General features: G+C 37.0%; 1 protein-coding gene across 6 annotated transcripts in view; it reads left to right on the top strand.

The window, feature by feature from the left end:
- SGCD (sarcoglycan delta) overlaps positions 1–20,340 on the top strand; it is a 1,338,077-nt gene that overhangs the window by 1,079,622 nt on the left and 238,115 nt on the right. For all 6 annotated transcript variants that reach the window (XM_072630829.1, XM_072630830.1, XM_072630832.1 and 3 more), the window contains one exon: positions 4,088–4,189. In XM_072630829.1, coding sequence (XP_072486930.1) covers positions 4,088–4,189 — 102 coding nt within the window. The remainder of the gene's footprint in view (positions 1–4,087; positions 4,190–20,340) is intronic.

Consider the following 20,340-nt stretch of genomic DNA (forward strand, 5'->3'; position numbering starts at 1 on the left):
CACACCCTGGCCCGTTGTAGAATCGGATGATTAGGTGGGACTCACTCAAATCTGACTGACTACTTTAATTTTCCTGGCTCCCTCTGAGGGAATAAAAATGTCCTTTCTTGAAGGTTTAAAAAAAGGAAGGAAAAGAAAATCTTTTTGTTTCTTTCTCATTAATTCAAGGATGATTCCGAATCTTCAAAGTGCCATTTGTGTCTCACTCAGAGGAAAATTACAGCTTTAAAAGTAACCTGAAATGCCTGTCTTAATAATAACTGTGGCTTTCTTTATTAGGTAATTAAAGGTGACATATTTTTAACTGAAACTGGTCTCACAGTTTTTAATGCTGCTTCATACTAATTTCAATGTACTGGAACTCTAAGGAAAATTCACTCTGAACTTTGACATACTTTAGCTTAGCTATTATAGCCTGAGTCCTATTTTATTGCCTCAAGGAAACTGACTAAAGACACATAAAGAGAATGGGTCATTTGGTCATTGGCTGGAGGGTGGCAACATTCCATGTAGTCTAGGAAAAAGACTTTGCCATTGATGGGCCACTGGGAACTGGTGGGCACACTGGGTCTTGGAGGTAGGTCCTAAAATGAAATAAGACTAAACAAATCATTCAAGGAAGCAAGGTGAATATGAGACCGGTATATGAAAAAAAAGTAGTTCATTCTTGGAGGTTTGATGATCATCGATGGAAAGCTAGTAACAACATCAGGGAGTACCTCATGTTAAGGATGAGTAAATTGAGGCTAGTAAAATAATTTGCCCCAAGGTCATAGAGATAGAAAATGTCAGAGCCAGAAATCAGTTTTATTTTTAACTAAAGATGAAGAGTGAGGGAACATGCAAGTCAGTTATTAATAATAGTAATTCTTCCATCATAGTTCTTGAATTTGTTTTTTTCTTTTCAATCTCAGTATTATTATCCTAAAATTACTAATTCCATACAAAATACTTTCTATTTATTATCTCATTTAAGCCTCACAACAACTGTGAAAGCAAGGTGGAGGGATTACTTTTCACATTTTGTGAAGAAATAAGAAAATTTTGGCTCATTTTAATGACTTCTCACTTATTCTATTCAGTAACAAAGCTGAGTTTAGGACCTAGACCTCTAGGCTCCAAGTCCAGTCTGCTTTCTACGTTGTCTTTATGCCTTCTCTTCTTCAGGGGAGCACCCAATCATTAAGGAATTATTAAGTGCCTACTTGCTGCCAGGTACTATACTAGCCATTAGAAACCTCAAAATAAAAATGAAATAATCCCTGCCCTCAAGGAGTGTCCAATCTATTGGAAGAGACAATATGTAGGCAACCTCATAATTCATGAAGACAATCCCACTCCTAGATTATTGTTCCAGACTCTTCATTAACCTCCATCCCTCTTGTCTTTCCCACACCAGCTCAACCTACTAACTCTTGCCAGGCTGTGTCTGAAATCACTATTTTCGTAGAAGGGGCAGGTAGGTGGTAAAGTGGACAGAGCCCCAGTGCAGGAGTCAGGAGGACCTGAGTTCAAATTTCACCTCAGACACTTGATACTCATTAGCTATGTGACCTTGGGCAAGTCACTTAACCCCAATTGCCTCATCCTGGGTCATCTCCACTCATCCTGATGAATATCTGGTCACTGGATTCAGATGGCTCTGGAGCAGAAGTGAGGCTGGTGACCTGCACAGCCCTCCCTCACTCAAAAACAAAGTCAAGTGCAAGTCCTGTCATTATTTCTCTGATGGCATGGTCTTCTTCAGCAACAAAGGACGAACACACATTTTTATGACTTCTTGAATTTTTCAAGGCTTCCCTTTACTTTTAGGATCAAGTCTAAACTCTGTCATTTAAGGTCTTTTACTAACTTGTCCAATTATATATCTCACTATTCCTAAACATGGACTCTCCACCCAAATAAATCCAGCATCTTTTCTGTCCCTGTTAAGTCTGAGTTCATTTCTGCCAATATGATGATTCTATCAAACTGGAATGTCTGCCATAGTATGTTAACTTTCCTATCTCTGCCATTCCAGATTCTATACTTCCTTCCAGAGCAAGCTGAAATTCTACCTTTTCCATGAAGCCTTTCCTACTAATTCCCATCATTATCACTTGTTACTTGCCATCATGCTGCTTGGGATTTATTTTTAGAAAGCCTTAAATTCTTATGTATTGTTTTATGAATATATTCCTAATATCCCTTAGTTGATTATAAACTCTTCAGGACAATAAACATGTCCTCTTTTTTTGCATGTCCCACAACACCTGACAAAGATTGGGTTCACAGAAAGTACTTTATTGAAAGCAACTTCCTAGCAATGGAAATGGCCAGTATTGAACAGACCAACAGTAGTCATACTGACCCTCTTTGCAACAGCAGTCATAGGAAACTCTATTGAGAAGTCCATAACACAATGATAAAAGGTTCTAGCTGAGTTTGTAAAGAAAGATAGAAGTAATTTATTATACTGAAACTGTCTTTAAACTAAAAGTCATAATATATAATATCCTGTGTGTTTTAGCCAAACAAACTGAAATTAAAATTTAATTAATAGATTAGTCTGTTCTGGTTAGTTATCCTAAAGTTAAGCAGATGCATTTTATATGGCTTTTTTTAAAAAATGGCAACTAAGAGGAGGGTGTCAGAGCTTTACTTCATGGTGCAGTGAACAGCCAGTATCCCAGAAGTATGTTCTCTCCCTTCAGTGGCCTGCTGCCCATGGGCTTTCATGGCTATCTGCTGACAGCACCAACATTCCCTTACTTGCCATGGGCTGCAATTCCCAATAAAAGTCCCATCCCTATGATACCTACAGCTCTTTAGAAATCTGCCTCTCCCTCCAAAATCTCTTATGCTTCGCCTATCACCTCTTCCTCTTCAGCTCCCCATAGCCAGTTTGCTCCCAAGTGGGCTATAGGATTAACAGTAAAAACTGAAGTTAGACTCGCTGTCCTTGTGTGACCCCCACATAAGGGTGCAGGCAGATTTTTCCTTGCCCACTTCAACTCAATTTGTCCCAGTCCATCACCAGGATTCCTAATTAAGATAGTTTTTGTTTTTCATTGTGTTTAGTGGCTACCATCTTTAGTCATTTGATCAGTCTGCTATATGTGTTTATATGAAAATGCATTATCCAAACTAAGATAAGGAAAGATGACTATGACCAAACAGCAAGAAGTCCCAAATTCCTTTCTTTTAGCCTTTGAAGTGTATCATCTGATGTTTCAATTTGAAAGTCTCACCATCTTGATCCTTCTTCTTACAGAACCCATATAAGAAAACAAGAGATCACCTGGGTTACTCAGTGGGAATGCAAGGCTATCACGAAACCAGGAGACAGGCCAGACCTTCAGTTGTTTTCTTTGCTGTCAGCTTTACCTGCAGTTTTCTGGTTGAAGTCTACAGCAAAGAAAAGAAGGACAGTATCCTTACAACATTCCCTTTCTCTCTCTTTAAATTCATAAACAATGATCTCTTTTGCACTCCCAAGACATGAGCTTGGGCTTGCCAGAGAGAGAAATGCACATTCACAGACTGTCTGCCAAGCCAGTGGGTCTACTCTGATATTCAGAATGTCACCAAATCCTGTTTTTGAAACAGTATCCAGTGAGAAGATGGATCAAAACGTCCTTTTCCAATCTGATGACTTAAATCTGTTGATTATGCTGTGCCCATAAAGAACATGAACAGGGAAATGTGTGACACAGTGGGACAGATACTCACTGATTTTTTAAAAGAGCATATCTCAGATAACCAACTTCATTTTAACATAGGAAGTCATCCCCTCATCTCTTTCCCCTCCCCTTTCCTAATCCCTCTGCCTAGGTTCTTTTAAATGGGCATCTTTCATATGTGGAAATGGTTTACTGGGGGTTAATATGAATTATTTGAACTAGAATATTCTTAATGAAAGTAAACCCCAAGGATAATATGAATAACTGTTTTGAAAAATGTCTCCCAGTATTTTACATGTTCTCCTGGACTAGAAAAAAAAATGCAATAACTTTGTTTCAATTTCTGACAGCCTCGAGTATTAGAAACCTTGGCTAATAGCTTTTTTCTTTGTATGTGTCTTTGTGTGTCTGTGTGTGCATTTCAGGATGGAATGGGAAACTTGAGAATCACAGAAAAAGGTCTAAGGTTAGAAGGAGACTCAGAATTCTTGCAACCTCTCTACGCCAAAGAAATCCAGTCCAGACCAGTAAGTTTCTGATCAGAGAAGAGAGAATGATTTTACATCTGTAGTTTGAGTCTGAGAAATGATGTATGTTGCTATGGCATCCTGCAAACTTGGAACCGCAGGAGGGTCCTGTGGAGAGAGAATGGGGCTGGGTAGTAAGAAACATGGGTTCTGCCATGGACACAAAGTAGCTATGAGTCCCTTGGGAAGGTTATTTAAATTTTTTGGGACTCTGTTTTATCATTGTCAAAAGGAAATAATAATACCTGCCTGCCTTTTCAGCAATGGATTGAAAATAAAATGAGATAATAGAGATGGAAATGCCAGAAGTACTATTCAGTTATAAGTTGATGTTAGAAAAGTAGCAAGATACAATGGAAAAGGAAAATGGATTTGGAGTCAGAGGATCTACATTCAAATCTTGTCTCTGCCAGCGACAACTAACTGTGTGACTTTGGGAAAGTCATATAGCCTCCCTACACCTTAGTTTGCTTAAGAGTTGGACTAGATAACTTCTAATATCCTTTCTAGTTTGAAATCTTTGAACCAATAAATTTCTTATTTGTATTGATTACCATTGGCAAGAGAAAGCAAAAGTAAGTTTAGAAATGAAGAATTAGAATTTTTTACTATATGATTTGGGTTTCAATGGTTGTTGTAGGTCATTTAGAAAGCAGTTGTCATGCTACCAACTAATGTTTAAATTTCAAATGGAATCTACACACACACACACACACACACACACACACATACACAAACACACACACAAAAGCACACTTTCATATAAAAATAACATACTCAATTTTCTTATCACTCTTTCATGTGGGTAGTGAATTTTGTGGCCCTTTTGTCTTTATTAATGGATAATATTGCCAATAGATAATAAAGGAGAAAAAACTTCTTATTATCATTGTTCTGTTTCTCAAATATCCAGGTCTCCTTACATGTCCCATATAAGTAAAAGCTTCTTCTAAATGTCATGATCACATTATACTTAGTCACCAGTGGGGAAAAACCAAGGCGAGCAAGGAGGACTTGTGGAGGAATAGATTTGTGCTCAATATAAGGAATTCTTCCTAATTATGTGTGGTGAATTATGAAATCCTGGGCTCCCCTATTCATTGAAACATGTTCAGAGGAATATTGTAGAGAGGATGTTTGCATTGGGTGGAAAGCTGGGCTAGGTGACCCCTGAAGCCCTTTCCAATTATATGATGCTATGAGTCTAAAACAAAGAAATTGACATAGAAAATGAAATTCAGCAACCCAATACAGTATGCAATTTTATCCTATTTTTATTCCAGATAATGAGTTGCATTTGAACTGTGAAACTCTGTGATTGCCAATAAATGTTTGTTCAGATCTATCTGAACATATTTTTAATTATACATACATACATACATATATATATATATGTAAACAGCAAATCAGATCACTGTATAAGAATGTATTGAGTACCTTCATACTTCAGAAAGCTGGTCTCTGCAATAACATGCTGGTAAACTAGTATTAGGTATCTAGTATAAACCTGCCTGCAAAACTTGGGGAGAGATGGCATTGTGCAAGATAATCAGTAAGATTTCTTCCAGGAGAATAGTTTGTTAACTTACTCTGTACTCTTAAGGAGTTTATACTTTGGAGGAGTCATGGCAAAGCACAACCTGGAGTTATAAGACCTAAATTTGATGACTTGTTCTGCTATTGGGTAGCCATTTGACCTAGGAAAAGTCATTTAACCTGTTCAGAGCTCATTTTCTTTATGTAGAAAGAGGAGATTGGACTGGATGACCTTGAAGGCCCTTTCCAACTCTTCCATGATTAAATCACAATAGGAGGCATGAAATAGGCAAAAAAGTGAATTTTCATTATATTCATTTAATCTGGGTTCCATGCTATGTAAATCCTGTCAATGGGGTTTAGCCCAAACTGCTTAAAATTCTTGAAGAAGGAACTTTTCAAGCATAGTGTTCAAGTATTTTCAAGCATTGGGGCATAAGCACTTCCAGATACTGAGCAATAACCTGTTTGTGTCCTTCTACCAATTAATGAGTAAATTACAAATGATCCTTAAGTATTTCTTCCTAGTCTAATAAGGACACTCAGCAACACATTGTTAAGCCTTCAGTTGCAATTACTCTGACTACTTAAAAATAGTAGCTCTGCAAGTATTTTTTTTATTTCTAATTCCAGCTTTCAATAGTACAGGCCGGTCTTTTTCTTATTAGTTCAAATTAGAAAATTCTATGCAAATAAGCAAGAATATGTTAGGAATCTGTGACCAGAGTTTATTCTGATAAGAACTGGAGTTAATTGTAGGAAGTTTCCTGGAAGAGGGGATCTGGACTTAAATTCAAAGTAAAACAGAGATATTGGTTTGGCCACAGGAGGAAGAAAACTGTTGCATATATTGAGGCCTTTGAATAAAACATGATCCATTTACAAATTGGCTAGTCCTTTTTAAAATTAAGCAGCTGAGCTACAGCCAGCTCAAATAATTGCTTGATTAGGGATATATCAAAAAAGAAAAAAAACCTTTTAATTCAAAAAAGGAGAAAAAGACATTAAGTTCAAAAGCAATGAACAGTTTTTGAGCTAAAGGATTTATTTCTTATCATTTCATGGTTTTCTGTAATTCATTTCTAAATCAATAAAGCACATTTCCTATTTAATATCATTTTTGAGTTTCAAATTAGGTTTTTTCTATACCTGGGAAGAAGAAAACAAGCCTTATTAAGTGCCTACTATGTGTCAGGCAGTGTGTTAAGCACTTTACAAATATCATTTCCTTTGATTTTCACATGAAACCTGTGAGGTAGGTGTTATTATGACTCAACTTTTATATTTGAAGAAACTGAAGCAAACTGAGACTAAGAGACTTGCCCAGGGTTACACAGAATTCTAACTCAGATCTTCCTGACTCCAGGTCTAATGATCTATCCACTGCATTACCTAGATGCCTCTAAGAATATGTTGCCTGTCCATTTTCAAATGGGTCATACCATTTACAAATGTGCCACTTGGGTACTATACCTTAACATCAGTATTTCTCATGCTCTTCAGAGGACTGAATATAGAGGAGGGATGATATGTCAAACTTTACCACAATGATGAAGACTAAATTTATACAGGAGATAAAAGAATATGACTATTAAAGGATTACCAATAGTTTGGTCCTGATTCTATCCTCTAACTTCCAAAATGGAAATGAGTCATCCTCCTTTCCCTTGAAATTCACAAAGAATTTTCAATCTCCCCATGTTGTGTGCATGTCAGAGTTCTCTCAGATTATCAGCTCCTTCAGGACAGGAAGGAAATATTGTATTTATCTCTATATCTCTCTCAGTATCTAATATAGTATCATTCTTATTGTTCTTAGTAATTGTGTGTTGGATATTGATTATTTAAAGCCATTGTCAGTAGTTGCTATTTGGATGCTTGACAACTTAAATAGTCATGCCACAAAACAAATTAAAAGAGTAAGGAAGCAAATACCATTTATATCCATGAATAGGGAAGAATTTATGACCAAATAAGGGATAGAGAAGATCACAAAAGGTATGATGGACAATTCTGATTAAATAAAATTAAGAAGATTATTTGCACAAACAAAGCCAATGCAGCTAAATTTAGAAGAGAAATAGTTAACTAGGAAAAAATTTTGCAGCAAATTCCTTTCATAAAGCTTTCATTTCCAAGCTGTATAAGGAAATGATTCATATTTATAAAAATAAAAACCATTCCTTAATTGAGAAATAGTCACCAAATATGAACAGGCAGTTTCAAAGGAAGAATTTTGGACTATTAATAACTGCATGAAAAAAATACTCCAAATCACTAATTATTAGAGAAATTCAAATTGAAGCAAATCTGATATGCCATCTCACCCCCGTAAGTTTGACAGAGATGACTAAAAAAAAAAAAAAGGAAAGGAAACTAACAGGAATTGGCATTTAATCTGGAGCCAAAGTGGCAGTAAATATACTAGATTTTTGGCAACAAAATAATTTAGAATAGATAGGGAATGTAATTTAGGGGGCTTGGAAATAGGCTGTTCTGTCTAGGTCTAGGTGCACTGAATCCTTGTCAAAGGTGACAGAAAGAGCACAATGAATAAATGAATTCTAACGGTAAGGCAGTGGGGAAAAAAAGAAACTGATTCTCCTGAGGTTTAAGATCAGTGGAAAACCTCTGCAATTTCTATTTCAACTCTTCCCTTGCCATAACTTCCTCAATGCAGCAGTTCTAGCCTCTCTGGATTGATGAGAGACTTTGTTTTCTATTGCTTTTTAGAAGGAAGGCACCTCTTATCTCACTTCCTTCTGTAGAGAAGCGGTGTCCGTTTGCATTAGCATACAGCCCCCTTCCCTTTGATGGTGGGTAAATAATTAAACAACATTTAATGTCACTTTAACTTTATGTTTCAGTAGTCCTCCTGGAATTGGACCAGTAGAGTAATCAAAAGAAAGTTCAGGATGATATCCGATTTCATTATTGAAGGTTGTAACCCTAGTAAAGCCACTACAAATTGATTTGTGTGATAGCAATCACTTAGGAAGAAAAGTTAATGAGAAAATGTTCATATCTATAAACGTTTTCATCTAGGAATTAAATGAAAGCCTCAGGACCTTCTAGCTTCAGCTGCATTGAAGTGCAGAACATGTGTGTGGAATAGCCCGAAATGATGCTGTTCAGGAAATAGCATGGGAGAATGAAGGCTTAATAAACCATCTTACCATGATCTGTTCCTAGAGATACCACTGGAATACAGTTGCACCACAGTTTGCATATTTAAGCAATTTACTGCTATTGCTTACTTGTTTTAATCCACATTTCACTGGAAGGAAAAAGGGGTAGGAAGCATATTTCTCCTCCAGGTAGGGAGGCCATTTTTGCAAAGCACCATAGGTAAATGGAGTGAATTTGGCCAACCTATGCAGATATTCCTATGGCTTTGCAAAGGTTGTCAGTCTGGTTTCTTATATTTAGTTACTGTCCAGACTATATTTGTGAATAGACCAACTTAAAAGGCATAAGGCTGATGAATAGGGAAACAGGTTGAAAAGATGGAGTAGAAATATTCACCTCGAGCATGATCATAATAGGGCAACTAGGAGGCACAGAAGATAAAGACTGACCTTGGAAACAGGAAGACTTATCTTCCTGAGTTCAAGTCTGGCCACAGACACTTCCTAATTGTGTGACCCTGGGCAAGTCACTTAACTTTGTTTGCCTCAATTTTCTCATCTGTGAAATGAACTGGAGAAGATAATGGTAAACCACTCCAGGATCTCTGCCAAGAAAACCCCAGATGGGATCACAAAGACTTAGACATGCCTGAGATGACTGAACAATAACACCTGCTTCCTTCATGTTATTAAAAGCAGTGCTTTTCTTAAACTCTGCACATGTAATCTGTGTCAGACTTACTAAAGCCACTATCTTACAGAAGGCTTAGAGGTACAACTGAGCTACTAAATTAGGATCTCAGGATCTTTAGGGCAGAGGAAATTAGGGTATCAGGGCTGGTAGTGATGCTAGAGGGTGCATGGCCATAGCAGTGCATTAGGAAGATTTGGATCATAGGGTCAAAGATGTGTTTGTCCTTCGTTGCCAAAGAAGACCATGCCATCAGAGAAATGATGACGTGACTTTCACTTGACTTTGTTTTTTGGAGTGAGGGAGGGATGTGCAGGTCACCAGCCTCACTTCTCCTCCAGAGTCATCTGAATCCAGTGACCAGATATTCATCAAGATGAGTGGAGATGACCCAGAATGAGGCAATTGGGGTTAAGTGACCTGACCAAGGTCACACAGCTAGTGAGTGTCAAGTATCTGAGGTGAGATTTGAACTCAGGTCCTCAGGTGACTCCAGCACTAGTGCTTTATTCACTGCACCACCTAGCTGCCCCAGGGTCAAAGATATAAAAGTGGAAACGTCCAACCCGCTGGTTTGGAAAAATGAAGAAACTGAGGCCCAAAAAAGATAAAATAAATTTCCCCTATTTTCTAGGGGCATATTGGTAAGGCAGATGTCAAGAAAATGTCCAGGGAGTGAAATGAAGCAGAGCTAGCGCTGGGCCTAGAAGTGAACTGAGTAATCGAGGCAATCACCAGTCTTCACAGTCAGATCTGAGGGCAAAAGTTGCAGAAGAAAAGTGCTAAGTCCTTTGGGTCAGTTAAAATGGCTAGTGAGATGACCAGAGAATCAACGAAGCCAAAGTAACTTTCACTTTTGCATGTAATATTAGAAAATCAATAAAACACTATTCATAACAGTACTAAAACAACTGATGTCACAATGGCTATCTACATATATTTTGAAGGAAATGATCAGATACTGTGTGATCATAGGCATCATTTTCTCCACAATAATAGTGGTTTTTTTTCCTATGAGAAATGAATGAACTGTACTACAGCAGGAATTCTCCACCTGGGGGTCTGTGGATTTTATTTTTACATGGTGGTAACTCTATATTTTATTTTATGAATGCTTTATGATTTGGAAAACACTCTGAGAAAGGGTTTCACCAGACTGCCAATGGGGTCCAGGACACAAAAACAGGTTGAAGAACCTCTGAACTAAAGAACTCTCAAGTCTCTTCTAGCTCTCCCTTCTGATTTAATGATTCAGTGAATGTTTTGGGATCACATGGTTTATGTCTGTGAGTCTTAGGACCATGAACTCATCTCTAGAAATTTCAGAACTGAAGCAACAGTGGATTGAAGAGGTCAGAAATTAGGGTGTGTTGACATGGCTTGAAAGTATTCGGAGTACCTGACTGCTGGATGTCCAAAAATTTCCTGAGATCATCCTGGCATTTGATTTAATTGTGGAACTGCGATGTTCTGCTACTGCTGCTATTGTTGATGTGGCTTTGTTACTGTTTTGAGGGTGATAGTTGCTGCTAAGTGTTTTTAACAAAAAGTGTAGGAAAATGCCCAAATAAGGGCAATTTTTTAAGCAAGCTAAGCTTTGAATTATGTCAAATCTATTTTGAAAATGCTCTCACAGTAAGTGGTAGACTAAGAAACTAGCAACGTAATTTGGAGTTTTTATTTTTGTTTTTGGATAGACCAGGCAACTTAAGAAATTCCCTCTATAGATAAAGATTGACCATTCTTCTGTAATGAGTTGTCTTATTAGAGGTCTGGGGTCCTGCTATGACTTACTAAGGGTCATGTAGTCAAGTAGTGAGTATGAGTCAGGGGCAGGAGGAACTGGACCCAGGTCTTTTTGACTCTGAGGCATAATCTGCTCCTTGCAAGGATCATTTGGAGAATACCCTTTAAAATGTAAACATGTGGCAGGAAATTCCTGCATCCTACATTTTTTATTATATTTCTTTGTAAATTTGCCACCTTTGTTTAAGATTAAGCTAAATCCCCTAGTCCCTAAACTTGCCAAGCAAGTATCTTTTATTACCCTTGACCAGTCATTTTGGTTTGGAAGATGAAGGACACTTTAGCCTGATCACTATCTTAAAGTTTGAGTTTTTCCCCACTGACGTTCTGAGTCTTCTCAAAATAGGAAAGATCTATACTCCATTTTATTAGTTTCCTCCCCTGCATCCTCAAAGGACATGCCTGGCTTCAAGCATGGCAAAGAAGCTTTCCTTTCCCACTCCTTCAATGTCTGCTCATAACACCAGTCCTTTGTTGTAGCATCTGTGAGGGTGAGGTTATTGTCCAAATCAGTCAGTCTTCACCACAGCACTTGCCTGAGAAACAGATGTTCCCTTGACAAAGCTTCCATTTCTCCAGAAGCTGCGTGTTCGCTACTGCCACTGTCACAGAGCCACCAAGGAGGGGGCCGAGAACAAGGAGGATGGAGAAAGCACCATCATTTGAGAATTAGAATTCTGTGCTTCAAACTTTGGGGTGCCCAGGGCAAAATAGAAGGTACTAAATTCACACAGACCCTTCAAATAAGACTGTACCATGGATAAAGAGGACTCATTGTCAATGAAAGCTATGCTCCAAGGTGCCATGTTTCCAGCTAGCTTCAAAGCCAAATGATCGATATCGTGGGTTCTCCCTGGCAAGCTGAACACCTTCAACTCCCAGGTGAACATCTTGCACACTAAACAGTATTTTCCATGCCACTTGCATGGAACATGAGCATCTTGCTGTCTTTAATTAAGAAGCTAACTGGACCATGAAGTATTGCCTGAGTAAATAAAAGTGATTTGTACTTAGTCAGAAAGGCACATTAGGCATCTTTGCATTTCTTTTCTTGCACATAAATTATGGAGATTATTAAAAATTGGAAGGGTCATCTATAAGCCCATCTGTACTGCAAAGCTGATTGTCATTCTCAAAATATATCTGTCTTTCTAAGTGTTGTAATTTATTGTGGACAATAGTAGGAACCATCTGCTTACTTTTTAAAAAAAATTTTATTAACCAGGCAAGCAAACTTTAAGTGAAAGTTGCATATGAAAGTACAGTAATTTTGTGTTCTAGAAAAACACATATGATGCTTCAAGAGTCTCAGAAAGACAGTGCTTTGAAAATTATTGGCACTTTTTTTAGTCGAGAAAAATGGGTGCTTTTTTCTCTTAGAAAATTTCAGGATGCACTATCAACCAGTCAATCAACAAACATTTATTAAACACCCAAGCATTTGTGTTCTAGAAATTGTGATAGGTAGTGGGGATACAAAAGAAGAAAAAAAAAGAAAAAATAGTCCTTGCTCTTGAGAAACTTACATACTATCAGGGGAAACAAGGTGTATACATTTAGCTATGTAAAAACAGACGTAAGGTATTTAGAGTAGAGGGAAATTGTAGTACCTGGCAGAGGGGAGGAGGGTTCAAAAAAGGCCTTATGTAGGAGATGGTGTTTGAACTCAGCTTAAAAGCTTCCTAAGGATGCTACAGCAGCTGGCTGGTGACATGGTGCACAGAGAGCCTGGTCTGGAATTAGGAAGACTTCTCAATCTGAGTTTAAATCTGGCATCAGATACTAACTATGTGACCCTGGGCAAGTCGCTTAACCCTGTTTACCTCAGTTTCCATATCTGTAAAATGAGCTGAAGAAGGAAAAGGAAAAATCACTGCACTGTCTTTTCCAGGAAAACCCCAAGTAGGGTCATGAAGACTCAGACCCAACTGAAAAACAACTAAATAAGGATAGTAGGAGGCAGTAAAGAGGAGTCAATGCATTTCAGGCATGTGAGGAAGTTTCTGTAAAGGCATGGGAAGGAAACATGGAATGTCATATAGGAAGAACAGTACATATTACAATTTAGGAAGACCAAAGAGTGTCTGAAGGGGAATAATGTATAATAAGCACAGAAAGACAAGTTAGAGCCAACTTTTGAAGGATTTCAAATGCCAAATAGAGAGATCTATATTTGATTCTTGATGTATTAAAGAGACATCAGAGCATTGTCCACTATCCAGAACCTGGGCAAACTTGCCATCATGAAATTGATGTACAATACTGATGAACTTCTCTGGACAACCAAATTTTGACATAATTTTCCATAAGCCCTCATGACTAACAGTGTCAAAGGACTTGGTCAGATCTACAAACATTTCATACCTGGCATTTCTCCTGGAGTTATCGGGCAGCAAACACCATATCGACAATTCCTTGGCCCTTTCTGAAACGACTAGCTCTCAGGTAGATGACCATCTTCCAGATAAAGAATCAGCCTATTAAGGAGGACTCAAGCAAGAATTTTGCCAACAATGACTAAGAGAGAGATCCCCCTGTGATTGTCACAGGACAATCTATTCCCTTTACCTTTATGGAGGTAGACAATGCTCTTGTGCCTTCCCAGTCACCAATGGAGTGAATCAGTGCTGCAAAGCTTGCTCCCAAGCTTTGCAGCATGATGTTTTCAGTCATGTTGTCAAATGTTTTCAATGAGGATGAACACGTCATCAACTGATGGTAAGTTCTTCACTTAGAAAAGACTACCAGCCCAGACCAAAGTGGAGGGGTGTTAGTGCATGATTTTCTGTTTGCAAATGATCGTGCACTCAGTGCAGCCTCTGAAACTGGGATACAACAAAGTATGGATCAGTTCTCTGCAGACTGTGCTGATTTTGGCCTAATAACTAACACCAAGAAAACACAGGTGCTCCATCAGTCACAACCACATCATCCATAAGTGGAACCATTCGTTACAACAAATGGAGGAGTTTTGAATGCTATGAATAAGTTCACTTACCTTGGTAGTGTACTTTCCAGGGATGTACACATTGACAATGAGGTTGATACACACACTGCCAGAGCTAGCTCCGTGTTTGGGAGGTGCCAAAGAAAAGTTTGGGAGAGACTACCAAATTGAGGGTCTCCAGAGCTATTGTGCTGACCTCATTGTTGTATGCCTGTGGAGCAAGGACAGTCTACCAGCACCATCCCAGGAAACTGGATCGCTTCCATTTGAACTGTCTTAGGAAGATTCTGAGGATCACCTGGCAAGATAAGTTATCAGACACCGAAGTCCTTGCTCAAGCTAAACTGCTAAACTATGCTTCAGAGAGTGCAGCTGTGACAGGCTGGCCATGTTGTTCGAATGTAAAATGTACACTTGCCAAAAAGACTATTTTATGGAGAACTCACATGGGGCAGGCTATCACATGGTGGTCAGAAGAAGTGACACAAGGACACTTTCAAGGTATCTCTTAAGAACTTTGGATTTGACTGTGCAACAAGGGAGACACTGGCACAGGACCACTCAGCATGGTGTGCCCATATCAGAAAAGGTGCTGTGCTCTATGAGCAAAACAGAATTGAGACAGCACAAAGGAAATGTAGGATCCGCCAATTTGGAGTAACTACCCCAAATATTCACATGAACTATCTGTGCCTAACTTGTGGTAGAGCATTCCAAGTTTGTATTGGTCTGATCAGCCACAGTCAGACACACTGAAACTTCACTTTTGATCATGGTGATGTCATTTTGGTCTTCCTCGAGAATGAAGTACAACAACCAACCAACTAGAGAGACATCAGAGTTTATAAAGAGAATGACGTGGTCCGACCTTTGCTTTAGGGCTATCACTTAACCGCAAAAAGGACTGAAAGTTACAATAAGCTTTCCTTAGTCTATCCCTCCAAACAGGACTTTAGCAGAAGTAAAATGTTCTTAAGTCATAGTATGATTTAAGTGACAGGGTGCTGCCCTTTTGTCCCTAGATATCTCATTCTCTTCTTATCACAGTGCCTGAAATTCCACCATTAGAATTGCTCTCTTTGGAGGTTTCTGATCTTTGGAATATTAAACGGCAATACCATTGGGTATATCATACACATTATCAGCTAACCCCTCCGGTCCCTGCATTTAGTTATCATTATATTAGTTATCAGACAAATGAAAACAAGATCCTTTGGGGTTGGGGATAAGAGAGAGAAAGATGAGAAAGATGAGAGAAAGATGAAAGGGAAGAATGCCAAAGACAAACTTTGTCTATGTCAAAATTTTACCCCAAATAGAATTTTTAGTGTTGTTCCTTCCACAGACCAGTGAAAAGACTATTTAAAAAACTGATACAAGCCCAGATACAGAGAAAGCAGGCAGACTCTAAACCACATTAGAATCGGCTTTATTCATTCAGAAACCATAGCTTCTCTTCACTTTACTGAGTACATTTAAAGAAAAGGTTACTACTCTGTCTCAATACTATTTCAATGAAAGTTTCTGTTTCCCTAATTGCAAATGGCAGCTTGTCTGATAATATGTCTTGCTTATTTCCTAAGTGACTCTTAAGAGAAAAAAAAGTCACTAATATTGTTTTTCACTATGATATGGTTTATCATAGTGATAGACGTGATAGAAAGAAGCCTGTATTAGATAATAGATTTCACATAGTCAACATTACCTGCTGAATGCTTAAGAGTATATCTTTTAAGGCGTGTATATTAGGCCTAAGTGTGCCCATGTGTGTACCTGGGGTGTGTATCTAGGTTCTAACAGCTTCCTGAGACTTATCAAATCTGACATGCACTACCTACTTTATGATTCGTACTATGTTAGATAAATTATGACCAGAAAAAAACTAGAATATGCTGCTAGGGATTATCATGTCCTGGTGAAGTAGAAGACAAAACAAAACTAACCAAAAACCTCTGAAGACCTTAGAGTTAAAGGTGATGTTTTAAGAATGGCTACCTATTGAAAACTTCTCACATAAGAGTTACTTTTGGAGAAATGAATAGGTATTGAAGAAGTTAGTGACCAAGAATTAGATTTGAGCACACACACTCACACACACACACACACACACACACACACATACATCTTGGTTAGTCATTTTTCTCATGAACTCATTTGGGATTTTCTTGGTAAAAATGCTGGAGCGGTTTGCCATTTCCATCTCTAGCTTATTCTGCAGATGAGCAAACTGAGGCAAACAGGATTAAGTGACTTGCCTAGGGTCACATAGCTAGTAAATGTCTGAGGGCAGATTTGAATTCTGCTCTTCCTGACTCTAGACCCAACACTCTATCCACTGCATCACTTAGCTTCCCTCAACACATTTCTTGTTGTTATTCAGTTGTGTCTGACTCTTTGTGACACCATTTGACGTTTTCTTGGCAAACTTACCATTTTCTTCTTCCGCTCATTTTACAGATGAGGAAACTAAGGTAAACTATATATAGTTTACCTTAGTTTCCTCATATATATACATATTTTCCTTGTAGTCTTGTAAATCTGATCAAGCTAAAAATGGAGGTGATCGGCCGAGAAAACTACTCACATAGTTCTGCAAATGCAGAAATCATGGAGACTAGCAGGTGCAACACAGAAAGATTATCAGCAAATAGGATCAGTAATTTGTATGAGATAATGCTCAAGAAAAAAGGGAGCTGGAAAAAAAATCCAAGACCTCAAACGTCTATACAGAAATATATTTAGTATAGATAATAAACAAAGTGAATGAAAGACCTCAATGCGAGAAGGTAAATTCAACCTCATGGGTATCTTAGAGACTTTAGACATATGACCCATAACTGTAACATGGTGGTAGAAAGGTATTTTCTTCCAAAGGGTCAGAATTGATTAAAGGGGAAATGAGAGTATTTTTTTTTTTTGATCACCGACATGGTCTTACAAATTCAATGGAAGTCATACCATTGCAACTAATTTCATTTATACCTGGAGCCACGGGACCAGTAGTATACCTCTCCTCAAATTCCAAGGTACTTTATTATGATGTAAAGCTATGAAGAATGAGAGTCAGGATCCAAAAGAGCTTTCACAGTCTAGAATGAATAGGCTTGATCTATTAAGATCAATTAATCAATTAGATTTATTAAGTGGCTACTATGTACCAAGCACTGTGTTAGGCACAAGAGATTCAATTGTCAAAGTGATACAGTCCTTGACATTAAGGAGCTTACATTCTAAAAGTAAAATTTCATAGGGATAAATGCAAAGTGCTACACTTGGGACAAAAGAAAAAAATCACTTATGAGTGCATGATGAGACAAGTATAGCAATATAGCAGTTTATGTGATTAAATAGTCAAGCATTTCTTCCCACTATTATTTGGCAGAATTAAGCTAGCTCTATCAATAAGATAAATATACATCAGCCAAGAAGAAACAAAACTATCCTAATTTGCAGTTGCCATGATAGTATACTTAGAAAGGACCAGAAAATCAGCAAAGAAAATCAGGGAGAAGATTAATAGCTATAGCACAGTTACAAGATACAAAATGTATTCACAAAATCATTACCATTTTATAAACAGTACTAAACAAAAATCAAGAAACATGATAAGAGAAATTGTATTTAAAGTATAAAATTCATAAATTAATAGTGAGTTCATCTACCAAGACATAAATAAACTTACATAAATAAAACTACAGCAGCGAAAGACTGGAAACAATGAAGGAGCTCACTGACGGGGAAATGTTTAAGTTAATTGTGATATGTGAATATAAGAGAATACTACTATGCTGTAGGTGCTGAATATGAAGAACTCAGAAAGCATTGGAAAGGTATGTTAACTGAAGCAAAATAAAATAAACAGAAAATATATTTTATATAAATATACATATACAATGTGTGTATATATACATATGTGTGTATATGTATATACATGTGTGTATATATGTGTATATATACATATGTGTATATATGTATATACATGTGTGTATATATATGTGTATACATATACATATATACATACATTACATATACAATAATATAAATGGAAATAACCACAAAACTAACTGAATGTTTCATATTCATAATGACCAAGGTTTGTCCCTAAGAAGAGCATATCTGTCTTCCTTCTCTCAAGCAAGAGCAAATAAAAATAATCTGACTCAGTTGATGTATTGCTGGTTTTACTGAATGATTTTTCTTTCTTTTTTAGTCTTTGTTATAAAGAGTGGTTTGATCTGAGGGGAGGAGGAAGGGATTTATTTGGAAATAAAAGTAATATAAAACCAAAAGCTATCAGTATTTAAAACAATACAATCATAATACACTATAATAATAGTAATAAAGGGAACCCAAAATCATTTAAAGGAGAAACATTGCTCACAGGTGAGCTATGCCAATATAATGAAAATGACATCAATCAAGTGAATTTATCAATTTCTTTGTACACCAATCAACTTGTCAAGGACATACTTTTTAGAACTAGATTTAATAACTGTAAAATTCATAGGAACCAAAGTTCTAGAATGTGAAAATAAATAAGGAGAAAAATACAAATGGTGGTAATATAGCATTATCAGACTTTAAATTTAAATAAGATTCATGAGAAAACTGATACTGTATAAAAAACAGAAAAGTAGGTCAGTGAAACAAACTAAACAAACAACCTAAAACAAAACCAGAAGTGACCAATCACATTAGAAAATCTTTTGATATATGCAAGTATATATATTACTCAAGAAAAATTCTCTCACTCTCTCTCTTTCTCTCTCTCTCTCTTCTCTCTCTCTCTCTCTCTCTCTCTCTCTCTCTCTCTCTCTCTCTCTCTCTCTCTCTGTCCGTCAAAAACTGCTGAGAAAAAATACAAAGAAATTTGACAGAAATTAAGATTGAACCAACATCTTACAATCAATCAATAAAAAACTTGTTAAGTAAAAGAGGCAAAATATAGTTCCTTCCCTCAAGAAGTTTACATGAGGGAAAGAGAATACATACAAATATATACAAAGCAATCTATATACAGCATAATTAGGACATAATTGACAGAGGGAAGGCTCTGGAATAAAAAGGAGGAAGGCTTCTTGCAGAAAGTGAGATATTAGCTGAGACTTAAAGGAAAACAGGGAGGTCAGCAGTCAGAACAAGGAGTGTTCCAGGTATGGGGGATAGCCAGAGAAAATTCCCAGAAGCCAAGAGAGAGAATTTCTTCTTTGTGGAACAGCCAGGAAGCCAGTGTCACCAATCAAAGAGTATATGATAGAGAGTTAAGAAGTAAAAAGACTGGAATGATGAAAGGGAGCTAAATTTTGAAAGGTTTAGGATGCCAAACAGAGTATTTCATATTTGATCCTAGCAGCAATAGATAAATGACCTAAACATAGAAGGTCCCCTCATTTAAAAATTAGAAGAAAAAAAAGATCAGCATCCTTTTACCTCTGTAGCTAGAGTAAGACTTCTTAACCAAAGAAGGCATTGTTCATATTATAGAGGATAATAAAAAGAAAATTCCATTTGCATTAAATTTAAAAGATTTTGTGTATATAAAATCAGTTCATTCAAAATGGGAAGAAAAGGGTTAAAATGCATCAAATGCCAATAATAAAAGACTAATATTCAAAATACATAGGGAATTTACACTATTATTTAACATCAAAAGCTATCAGATCATACGTTTTAAATGTTTCAAAAGAAAATTTGAAAACTATAAATAATCTTATGATAACATCCCTTAGATCCCTCATAATGAGAGAAATGCAAATTAGGACAATTTTGAGGTTCTAACTCACACTGTGGAAATTATCAAAGAGTTTTTTAAAGATGTGAACAGAAATTATTGGAAAGACTGGAGACAAAAGGCATACTGATATGCTTTCAGTTTAACTCTCATATCTTCCAGGTATGCTCAATTCCAATTTGAAATTATGCAAGTGTCTAAACTATACCTTTACCACCGCAATTATATTAGTAGGGAAGTACACCAAGGAAATCAAAGAAACAAACAAAAATCTAATATATTTTTAAAAATATATCGGCATTAACCCTCCTT

The sequence above is a fragment of the Notamacropus eugenii genome, chromosome 1 (assembly GCF_028372415.1).
Source record: "Notamacropus eugenii isolate mMacEug1 chromosome 1, mMacEug1.pri_v2, whole genome shotgun sequence".
NCBI lineage: Eukaryota > Metazoa > Chordata > Mammalia > Diprotodontia > Macropodidae > Notamacropus > Notamacropus eugenii.